We start from the raw sequence: 12,400 nt of genomic DNA on the forward strand, positions 1-12,400 counted from the left end.
AGTAGTAGTGAATGCTACAATTTACAATACACACAGCACAAACTACATTCAATGTCAAATGTTTTTTTTAACTGTTAAAATGGCTTTGGGTTTCTAAAAGGGAACGAATGAGAGTTAAAGCTTTCAGCAGGCATCAGGTAAAGCTGTCTATTGTTCATGGTAAACATCATAAATCTGCTTTATCGCCTCTTGTTTAGATAGAAAAATAATGTTTTGTCAAAAAACAATAGCAAATGTTCAGATATTTAATTTCACAGTCACCTGTGAGCAAATTGTCGGTGCATACTGGCAATTTAGTGGCATTCATTTGACAATGAAAATGGCCATGCAGTCCTAATGTAAGGAACTGTGGTATGATTTCTGTGTTTTGCTTACATTTTTTTGACTGAAAAATACAATATCAACACCTAAACAAAAGTATGGAAGAATAATATTTTACAAGGTCTTTGAATGAAGCATGCTTTGTCTCTTTTTAAGGAATCAAAGTGATCGGTGGTGTGAAAGAACTAACAGGAGAAGAATATGGTGTTTATGTGAAGAGGATCTTACCTGGTGGTCTTGCTTCCAGTGAAGGTAAGTTTTATCAAAGATTAATAAAAAAAATAAATAAATAAAAAAAAATCACAGTTTGCCTTAACATTTGATGTTCTAAAATTTATAAACAATGTTAGAACATCAATTTATAGTTACCTAGTTATAGACCAGTGTGAATTTCCATGCTGGTCCAGGCTAGTTTATGTTGGTTTGGTGCTGGTCTAGCTATTGGATTATTATTATTATTATTATTATCACATTATTACCAGCAAAAATCTGCTGTGACCAGTGAGTTTAATTAAATAGCTTTGATCCACATTATATTCAGCAGCTTTTGCTAATAATCAAAATGAATCAATCTTGTTATTATCAATCAAAGCATCCACTGTGGCATCTAGAGATAAGATTTACATTTATACAGAAATCTGTTGAATGTGAAGTATAATAGCCACATAAACTGAACCTGAGAAATTTGAACATTCAGACACAAAATTAGAAAGGAAACTGTGTCAGTTCAGCTGTTTACATTTCTGTGAAACAGATTGTCTGTCTCACTGCGTATACCTCTGCTTAAGTCTCTCACGTGTAAAGGGGAGTTTAGCATCATTCCTGTGCTTAGAGTTAATGCCCCTGACGGATTGGAATTAGAGTCTGTCTCCCATTCTGCTGCTGCCGAGCACGGGGTATATGGGAGCTTATACGCTCTGAGGGGGCTTTGCTTGTTTTTAGTCCTGAACACACGGTTCCTGTCAGCTGCCCATTCAGAGAAGTCAGCAAGCTTCCTGGCTGATATCTCTGGTTTGGTGGAAAGACAAACCAAGCATGCTGGTATTTACCTGGCAGACAGATATTCTGAGGGAATCTAGACAGCTTTTCACAGTACTGATTTTCCAGGGTGACTGTAAATTCTGACACTGGAAAGGTGATATTTGGCTGAAGTAAAATGAGTGGACATAGGTGACCCCTTTGAGACTTTAACAGCTTGTTCCTTTCCAGATTTGATTTGTTCTGACAAGATATATCTGAAGTGATGGTAGAAGGGGTCGAGGAGACGTAACCCTGACCTACATTTGAGAGAGATGTTATTAATATGACCTACGGAAATAAACAAAGATTGAGGGCTGTATGCTGTATCTTCTACTGTCACAGTTTGCTAAAACACTTGAGGAGTTGCCAAAGGATGGCACTAAATGATGAACAGTAATGAACAGTAATGATGGCCAGTTTGGGAATCTATTCTGGGCTATTTACTTTTTTATTTCTCATACAGAGCTGTTCAGGAACTTTTATGGTCAAGGTCAGCAGCATTGAAGTTCACATCACAGTCACCTTACAATTACCTTAGCATGAAAAAAGTATCTTTTTTTTTTTATTTAAGTTTTCAGCATTAGCTCTTTATGTTCTTATTTCTTAAATGCCTTCATTTTTGACTCCTTCATAGTGGACTACAGATTTAATGACTGCATATTACCGTTCAACAATTTGGGGTTGGTGTGATTATTTCAAATGTTGTTGATAGAGGCCTTTATATGCTCACCAAGGCTGCATTTATTTGATTAAAAAAAATAATACAGTAAAACAGTAACAATTGTGAAATATTTTTCTTTTGAAAAAGATCTTACCAACCCCCTTGAACAGTAGTCTGTCTTTATATGGCAAGTATTAAGATATATATATAGTATACTATAGTATGTAACTATATAGTATGTAATATTAATATATTTGTTAAGTTATTACATGGGTTTTTATTTATGGTCTTTATGGTTTTATTTTATTATTGTTTTATTAGGAAACCTGCAGCCTGGAGATCAAATCTTGGAGGTGAATGGTGAAAGCTTGATTGGCGTGACAAGTGAACGGTACATACCTTGCTCTCCTATTTTTTTTATATTCTATTCTGTTTGTGTAAACTTTCTGTGATGGCTATAGAGAAAATGAAGTCTGAAAGTGTCTCAAGGATTGCAATGTTTTGGTCATTTATTCTCTTTTAGCTCTTTTAACAGAAAAGTCCTCTACCTGCAAAATTAGGCACTTTTAAAACACTTTATGTCTGATATTGTTGTTTGATTGCAGAGCGGTGGACATTCTTAGAGCAGCATCCTCAACCAATCATATGCGCCTTCTCATAGCCAGAGACGAGGAAGCCAGGTAAGTCACTGATCGATCCTGAAGATCACAAACTTCATTTCCATTAAGTCTTTAGAAAAGTTTCTTTTAAAAGCAGCTTCCAAATAAAAAACATTAAGTTGTCAAACCACATTGAGCACAATAGCCACAATTATAAAATATACACTACCGTTCAAAAGTTTGGTGTCAGTAACATTTTTTTTTATTCAGCAAGGAGGCTATTATGAGTAGAAAATCAGCATATTAGAATGATTCCTGAAGGATCATGTGACACTGAATACTGGAGTAATGGCTGCTAAAATTTCAGCTTGTCATCACAGGAATAAATTACACTTGAAAATAAAAAAATCATTAGTTAAAATATTAAAATCTAAAAAATATTTACCGATATTAATGTTTTTGCTGTATTTTTGATGAGTATAAGTGACTTCTTTCAATAACAGTACAAAATCCGACAGACCCCAAAATTTTGAACTGTAACGTATATGTTCAAAATCTTTTTTTAAATGTATAAGTACAACCCGAATTCTGGAAATGTTGGGATGTTCTTTAAATTTGAATAAAATGAAAGCTTAAAGACTTTCAAATCACATGAGCCAATATTTTATTCACAATAGAACAAAACAAAAGTTTAAACTGAGAAAGTTTACAATTTTATGCACAAAATGAGCTCATTTCAAATTTGATGCCTGCTACAGGTCTCAAAATAGTTGGGATGGCGGCATGTTTACCATGGTGTAGCATCTCCTCTTCTTTTCAAAACAGTTTGAAGACGTCTGGGCATCGAGGTTATGACTTTCTGGAGTTTTGGTGTTGGAATTTGGTCCCATTCTTGCCTGATATAGGTTTCCAGCTGCTGAAGTGTTCGTGGTCATCTTTGACACTTTTTTTTCATTTAATGATGCGCCAAATGTTCTCTATAGGTGAAAGATCTGGACTGCAGGCAGGTCAATTCAGCACCTGGACTCTTCTAGTACGAAGCCATGCTGTTGTAATAGCTGCAGTATGTGGTTTTGCATTGTCCTGCTGAAATACACAAGGCCTTCCCTGAAATAGACATCGTCTGGAGGGGAGCGTATGTTATTTTAAAAACTTTATATACCTTTCAGCATTCATAGTGCTTTCCAAAACATGCAAGCTGCCCATACCGTATGCACTTTTGCACCCCCATACCATCAGAGATACTGGCTTTTGAACTGAATGCTGATAACACTCTGGAAGGTCTCCCTCCTCTTTAGCCCGGAGGACACGGCATCCATGATTTCCAAGAAGAATGTCAAATATGGGCTCGTCTGACCATAGAACACTTTTCCACTTTGAAACAGTCCATTTTAAATGAGCCTTGGCCCACAGGACACGACGGCGCTTCTGAACCATGTTCACATATGGCTTCCTTTTTGCATTATAGAGCTTTAGTTGGCATCTGCAGATGGCACGGAGGATTGTGTTTACCGACAGTGGTTTCTGGAAGTATTCCTGGGCCCATTTAGTAATGTCAATGACAGAATCATGCCGATGAGTGATGCAGTGTTATCTGAGGGCCCGAAGACCACGGGCATCCAACAAAGGTCTTCGGCCTTGTCCCTTACAAACAGAGATTTCTACAGTTTCTCTGAATCTTTTGATGATGTTATGCACTGTAGATGATGAGATTTGCAAAGCCTTTGCAATTTGACGTTGAGGAACGTTGTTTTTAAAGTATTACACAATGTTTTTACGCACTTTCACAGATTGGAGAGCCTCTGCCCATCTTTACTTCTGAGAGACCCTGCCTCTCTAAGACATCCCTTTTATAGCTAATCATGTTACAGACCTGATGTCAATTAACTTAATTAGTTGCTAGATGTTCTCTTTTCAAAATTTCTTGCTTTTTCAGCCCTTTGTTGCCCCCACACCAACTATTTTGAGACTTGTAGCAGGCATCAAATTTGAAATGAGCTCATTTAGTGGATAAAAGCGTAAAATTTCTCAGTTTAAACATTTATGTTCTCTATGATCTATTGTGAATAAAATATTGGCTCATGTGATTTGAAAGTCTTTTAGTTTTCATTCAAATTTAACGTCCCAACATTTCCGGAATTCAGGTTATAAAATTCATAATTATTAAAAAATATATATTTCTGAATATTTAGCTTTTTAAGCAAGCCAAGGAGTTGTTTCTTGCTGTTTTTTTCTGACTTTACTGCTAATTGTCCCTTTCATCACCAACCTGCCACAGTGACATTTAACCAGCATTTGTAATCGCTTAAACACTCTCACTGATATTGATCTATGGATCTGACCTGAGTATCTTTCATTTGAATGTCCACCCCTTAGACGACATGTTAAATAATTCAATGAAAGATGAATAATTTTGTTCATAAACTAGACACTTTATAAACAATATTTTTCAACAATATAGCAGATTCACTGTCACTTTTGATCCATGTAATGCATCTTTGAAAAATGAAAGTATATATTTCTTAAAGAAAACTGTACTGACCCAAAACTTTTTGATTATAATAATGTATTAGTTTATGTACTTGTGCTTGCTCATTTCCCCTACTTTACAATTTACTGTCACTAAATAGTTTCTACATAATTTTTTTTCAGTATACATTATAATGTTGTGATTCCTAGACAGAATAGTGCAGCTTCTAGTTCAAATGAGTGAGTAAGCCGCTAGAATACAAGGATATTATATATTACTGAGCTACTGTTGGCTGTAAGATTAATAGGTATTTATCCAGATTTTGGTACATATATTATGCAGAATCCCAGATGTGTTTACTGTGAGAGTCAGTGGCATGACCGCAGTGTACTTTTGAACTTTACATATGGACAGACTGGCAGGAGATTCAGTCCCATGGCTCTGGACTGGCAGCAGATTGTATGAATGAAGGAAGAACCCTGCATTGCATGCATGGAGATACTGAGGGAGCAAGAGTGTGGGAGAATGAGAACAGACTCACGGTTTAAGCCATGATGAGATGAGTCCTTGCGTTTCCATGCTTTAATCTGCGTTCTGCCCTTAACCAATGCGCATTGAAGGGATTACGCCGCTGCCTCCATGCAAAGACCTCCGCTGCCTTCACCCGCATATCAACAACCTGGAAGTCTTCAGGGACCGAAAGACTGAGTGCAGCATTTCTGGGCTTTTTGTTTGTGTGTGTATTTATGAGGAAGACTGTTTAGAATGTGCATGTATCCACGGCGGTTTATTGAGACAACACTCAAGCCTTTTAGAGTCAGGTCCTTACCATATGCATCACAACCTTGTCTGACCTCTCTCCCTTTAATCCGCACCGATAACCCGTCCTGAGGACGAAGGAAAAGGAGGAAAAAGCTCTTATTGCATTGCATCATGTACTTCGAAAGCTGTCACTTTGAGTACACCTAGATATTTTGGGCTTAGAATAAATATGAATCAGCTCTGGTATGGAGGAACGCAGATGTCTGTGGGTCTACAGTAGATCTTGGCTGTCCTTGTATAGCCTTCTGAACCCACAAAGTTGCTTTGCATTGTAGTTTAAAGAAGCAAAGGTCTGCTCAGATTTGCATGTGTCTTTGGAGCCACTCAGGGACACCTGCATGTAGGTAAAGAGGCCAGTGGCTGAGGCTGTGCTCCAGTGCGTAATGAACACATGTCCATAACTGAATATGGTTTGAGTCCAGTGACAGGACATTTCTGTTGACCTATATTTGACACTCAAGAGGTGTCTAGGGGAAAATGGACTGAGATGGAGGGGAATATTTAAATAGCCCAACTAAAGAGAACTCAGCATGTTTATTTTTACTCAATAGGCCGATCACAAAATCCATTGGCATTGCTATATATTTCAGTAACAGTACGATGATTTGGTAGGACCAGTTGTTTTCCAGCAGTATATGACAACTACAAATTCATAAACACATTTACTGGAAAACAGCTGGTCCTATATATAACATATATAAGATTATATAGGCTATATAATTTCCAGCTATTGTTCAAAATTATGATTTATTTTATTTTTTATTTTAACATTTGCCATGTTTTTTTCCTTCTTGTAGTGATGTGGAATATTTTAATCACTGTCTGCTGCCCTCTAGATAGTTGTATATCTGCTTAGAGCATATTTGGACTGTAGATAACATTCCCGAGTCCTTCACAAATGAATTAATTGACATGATATTATTTTGGAACAGTGCAAGCTGTTCTTATGTAATCTGAGGGCAGTAAGAACTGTTATGTCATTTCGGTGTCTGAAGGTATTTGGGTTGTTTTTATGATTGTATTTAATTTTATTTATTTTTTCTTGGTTGGTTACATTGTGGTTATTGTTTATTCCTCTTCCGTCTTTGTGTAGGCAAGAATTTACAGAGCTTCTTGAAAAATACGGCTCAAACAGCAGCACAGGATCTACCAGGAATTCACCTATTCAGCATAGTAGGTTTCTATTTTTCAGTCATTGTCAAGTTTACAGTACATGAAATGTACATATTTTAAAGTCATGGTATTGCCTTTTGTAAATTAATAAATTTCTGTGCTCAGGTGTACTAGAATGTCTCTCTCCTAACCTCACTACTTCCCTGACATAACAAAGGTTATGAAATGCTGATTCATGCAATATGATCTTCACAACTGGAGGAGGAGAGGGAGAAATTCACATCACATCTCTTCTTCATCATCCTCTCTTTTTAACGCCTACATTTTAACTCTTTCTCATATATATATATATATATATATATATATATATATATATATATATATATATATATATATATATATATGTATATATATATATGTATGTATATATGTGTATGTATATGTATATATGTGTATGTATATGTAAAACTGGAGAAATACAAACTGTTTGTGTTTTTGAAAAACAATTTCTTTTTTTTGTACTCAAGTCAATTATAATTATAATGTTTAGAGTACAAATAAATCAGCCCTTGAAAATGGCTTAAGACAGCGCATTTGTCCATTATGCAATTTTGAACATCTGTTCCTGCCGGAGGAAAGACGCTCCACAGGAAAAGTGTTTGGGAGCGAAGCGTGTGCTCATGCACTGGCTGCTCAGTCTGATCCCTGCTCTCCCCTCAGTGTAGAATATTCTAATGATGTAACTTGCTTTAAGCACAGCAAAAAGTTTCATTCGAGTCTTTAATTTAAAAGTGCAAATGAGACAGAGCTTTGGTCAGAGGTCTTCATCTGGACATTTTCTTTGACGATACAAAGTTCAATTTGCAAACTTAAACTCATGACTTTTTATGAGCATGACAGCTTCTCTTGATTTCAGCACACCTTTTTTTAGGTACACTACTGTGTAAATGTTTGAATCGTTCACATAACTGTTTTCTATTTTCCATTAATATGTCATTTATTCATATGATGGCAAAACTGAAGAAATATTCAAGAAAAATTCTATCAGTGCTGAAAGCAGTTGTGCTGCTTCATATTTTTATGGAAACTGTGATACACTTTTTTCCAGGATTCTTTGATAAATAGCTCAAAATAACAGCATTTATTTGACATAGAAAATTTGATAACATTATAAATATCCTTATAAATTCAATGCATCCTCATGCTGAATAAAACTATTAACTTGTTTAAAAATAAGTAAATAAAAAGCTTATTCACCCCAAGATTTTGAACAGTAGTGTATAACAAGCAGAAGTTTTGTATCTTGATTTTTAATTAATTTAGTTCATTTAGCACTCTAGTTCTTTAGATACTGAAACCGCTGTTATTGTTGAAATAGATGAATTGATGGATTGTGTCACTGCCCTCTGGTGGTTCTTATAAATGTTTTCATAATTACTAACTACCTAGTATTATGTCAAGGTTGATATTAGACATTTTGTGATCATAAATTTTTCACTCACGTCTTTATCCATCTTTTTTGTGCTAAAGCAGGCAGATACTTGGACAGCACATCATCAGGGTCTTCATCCAGATCTCAAAGTCCTTTGTTACTTAGTCCTGCTGGGTCTCAGAGTAACTACAACAATACAGGACCCTTGCTACGCTCCCTAAGGTTCTGGAAAACAATGATTTAGTTGTGTAAAGTTTACTTACTGAATTGTTTAACTATTTTAACCAACAGTTCATTCTAGTAATACAGAGTTTGTGTGTGTGTTTGGTTTCAGTCATCCAGGTGAAGGGGTGATTCAGCTGATATCAATCGCTCACTCCTGCAGTCTGGGTATTACCATCGGCGGTGGCTCCAACAGACCTGATGGCCCTGCAGTTTTCATCCAGGAAGTGCTGTCTGGAGGAGATTGTCATCGGGTGAGAGAGTGGGACTCTGTAATGAACTATGTGTGCATACGTTTGTTCAAAATCTGGGTGTACACAGAAATCGTGATTCATCAAAACGTTTAAACTTACTTTGCTAAATTTGTAATCTATTTAGAACCAGCTTCATAAAAACACAGTTAAATATATAGCTTGATCTGAGACTAGTTCTGGATTAAGAAGGAAAGAAAAAACATTTATTGCAGTGGTTCTCAACCTTTTTTGACTCCAAGGCCCCCCAATGACCAATATTTGATTGCCCAATGGCTTTTCCAGTTGTTCAAGATTTGTCGCAGCAGCAGATCTATTCCGCCATTATTCTTACCATTAAGCTTTAACACATTTAGCCATCTTTATCTCAGAGGGGGTTAGGATTAAAGTGAGGATGACATCCTAGAATGTCAGAGTAGTGCGTTATAGCCTGAGCCAGTGCAAAGGTCTCCTCTTAAGCAGGTAGACATCTCCTGGAAACCGTCTTAGCAATTTATCCCCTGCTTTATATTGTCTTGAGTGTTTTCCCTGGCTCTGCTGGGCTGTTCTGGGGATGGCCATTGCTGTCACAGCAGACTGCAGAGGTCAGGTGTACAGAAGGCTGTCTAGGGCATCGCCCTCTCTGTGGAATATAAAACTCAGAATGGGGAGGGGAGCTGTAGCATTCACCTACAGGGCTATTGTGCTGAAACGCAGATATTCAATATCACTTAGATTTTCAGTGTCGGATTGTTGGCCATCTGCGACACCTATTATATAAGGTCCCATGTATGTCTGTTTTGAATCGTTTATTTATAATTTATATAAAAATAATTTCTATTTTTAAGCAAATAACCAATGTATTGGCAGATATCAAATATCAGTATAAAATTTGTGAGACTAAAACAAACAAAAAGCTCTGAGTTTTAAATATCTCCAGGCATCATGTACATACAGTGAAATTTACAAACAGGTTAAATTGCAGAAAAATTTAAAATTTCTGTTTTAAAAGAAATGTCAGGTGGTCGGGTGGTAGGTGGTCAAGTTGTAGCTCTTCCAGTTTACAAGTTGTAATTACGAGTTCTACAAGGATGTGAATGATTTTTACAAGTTGGGCAAGTTGGGCTTATTCTGGCTTATTCTGGCTTAATTCCGGTAATTACGACATGGCACGAATGCACCTTAAGAAACGGCAAAGATACAAAATGCCATGTATAAATTTAACAGGCTCTAAGTAAACATTATTTTAATTGTGTTATAGGTGCACCAAAAGCAAAACTGATTATTTTTGGCCAGTACTGATATGACTGCTAATATATCGTGCATCTCTAAACCTCCAATTTCTGGAAATGCTATAGGGAGTGGATAGGATTCCCTCAAATCAGAGACTTTTGCCACAGTTGTGTAGTTTTAGTGTCTCAGAGGGGATGGAGTTGCTGTAGTGGTGTCCTCTGTGACATGAGAGAGGTCTCCACCTGGTGATGAGTTGTGCTGTGGCTTATGTTCCTGTTGATCCTGTTGGCACAGCTTTCTCAAACTGAACGTCTGCCATGAATTGTGACTGATCGGCAACATTTAGTAAGGATTTTCATTCCTTTGGCTTTATAGGATGGAAGGCTCAGACCCGGAGATCAACTTATCGCCATTAACAAGGAGTCATTGATAGGAGTCACGTATGAGGAGGCTAAAAGTGTGCTCAATAAAGTCAAAATCAGGTATTCACTCTGTTCTGTGTAGCTTTGTGTCTTTTGATCAATGTTTAATAATTAATCAGCATCTTTGTACTTTTTTCTTTCACGCAATATATCTTTTATCCCTGTTCTTTGCCCTTGAAGTCAGGAACCAGTTGTGGATATTGCCTTCATCCCAGGAAAAGGACCTTTTTCCAACAGCCCATCGTTACATAATGGAGTTCAGAGGGGAGTTGGGAACGGATACAACTCCAGCCGGTTAAAGGTTCATGTCCAATCTCCTGAGGTCAGTGTTTACTAGTATACAGTTCATATCATGTCTTTGGCATTTCGACAACAAGAGAGTCTTGTGGCTTACATAATACACACACTTGTCATGGTCTTTCTGCTAAGCATGCAATACTTCATAATTTTCTTCTTGTAGATGCGACGAGAGGAAACGGCTCCAGTGCTTTCATCCTCCCTGGATATCTGCCCTCCAGACATACAGGTTTCAGGTACGTCACGAAGGTGGACTCATATGTCTAACCCCCTTAACTCCATCTTAATAAGCTTTACAGCTAGTTTCCTCCCATTCTCATTACCCACATGAACAGTGCAGATGTTGTTATTTATAAGGCTCGTATTTCCGCTTTGAAAGGAGTGCTCTAATTTCATAACCTTTCGAAACGAGTGCATTTTGTGCAATCACAAGATCTTTCTATAATACTACATTGTTTTGCTGCAATATTTTTTTAATTTACAGAAAAATATATCAACATTATTTAAAAAAAAGATACATTTATTTGAGTCAAAATTTCATAAATACAAAATTGTAGGGTTAGTACCTTTAAAAAAAGAAATTAATACTTTTAATCAGCAAGGATGCATTAAATTGATCAAATGTGACAGTAAATACATTGATAATGTTACAAAAGACTTCTTTTCAAATAAATTTTGAAATCCACAAAAATTATTAAGAGGCACAACCTGTCTTCAGTATTGATGATAAGAAATGTTTTTTGAGCAGCAATTTTGAGCATCAAATAACTTTTAATTTAATATAGATATTTTGCAGGAAATTCATTATTATCGAAAAGTACATATCATTGTTTGTAAAGTACATCCTTTAAAATCCTTCATGGTTACAGACTAAAAGGAAAAATATCAGTGGTGTTCAAGTGCAGGTTCATGAATACAGAAAGTAGTTGCTCTTTAAGTTACTGTACCTTACAGATTGCATCTTGCCTCAGTGCAAGTAGCATCTAAAATGAACCAGTACTCAGAGAAATGGGATTTCTTGCAAAGCAATTATTTGTTTTCAGAGAGAAAGACTGGGGATTAGTCAGTAGCAGTGCTTGGATTTTAATCAACGGCTAGTTGCAAAGTAATCTTTTTGTGCTGCAGGGGTCTGGCATGTATGTGAGGTGTTTAAATTAGACAATCAAATTCTAGAAGACGTACCAAAATAAGAGAGGAAGGCTTCTTTCATGTTGAGTCAGATAGTACTCTTATCTCAGTTCACAGCAGCTGGGTAGCTGTTTGGTACAGATTGGTTTGCCGTGCATAGTGTGTAATCCTTTCTTGGGGCACAAAACGGGATTGATAAATTGTTAAAGAAACCATACAGAGAAAGTCACTTAAGTCCATTTTATGCTCTTAGATACTTTGAAGCAGCAGTCAGAGTGGATGTTAACATGTCAGGTCACTTTTCCAGACACTGAAATTTTTCTATTTTGAAATAATGCCCAAAATCAATTCACCATTGTATTTCTCTACACAGAGACCCCTAAAACATTTTGACACATAATTCACATTTAAAAAAGGCTGATTGTCATTC

The 12,400-nt window shown here is 36.5% G+C and overlaps 1 protein-coding gene across 3 annotated transcripts in view; it reads left to right on the forward strand.

Annotated features, from left to right (window-relative positions):
• Positions 1-12,400, forward strand: part of LOC306860871 (syntaxin-binding protein 4-like) — a 56,872-nt gene that overhangs the window by 19,506 nt on the left and 24,966 nt on the right. For 2 of the 3 annotated variants that reach the window (XM_079402856.1, XM_079402857.1), the window contains exons 3-11: positions 478-573; positions 2,324-2,393; positions 2,608-2,682; positions 6,987-7,066; positions 8,537-8,660; positions 8,773-8,914; positions 10,499-10,605; positions 10,726-10,867; positions 11,006-11,078. In XM_079402856.1, the coding sequence (XP_079258982.1) occupies positions 478-573; positions 2,324-2,393; positions 2,608-2,682; positions 6,987-7,066; positions 8,537-8,660; positions 8,773-8,914; positions 10,499-10,605; positions 10,726-10,867; positions 11,006-11,078 (909 nt within the window). The remainder of the gene's footprint in view (positions 1-477; positions 574-2,323; positions 2,394-2,607; positions 2,683-6,986; positions 7,067-8,536; positions 8,661-8,772; positions 8,915-10,498; positions 10,606-10,725; positions 10,868-11,005; positions 11,079-12,400) is intronic. The other variant, XM_079402858.1, reaches the window with a different exon arrangement.

Source organism: Barbus barbus (genome assembly GCF_936440315.1).
Source record: "Barbus barbus genome assembly, chromosome: 4".
Lineage (NCBI taxonomy): Eukaryota > Metazoa > Chordata > Actinopteri > Cypriniformes > Cyprinidae > Barbus > Barbus barbus.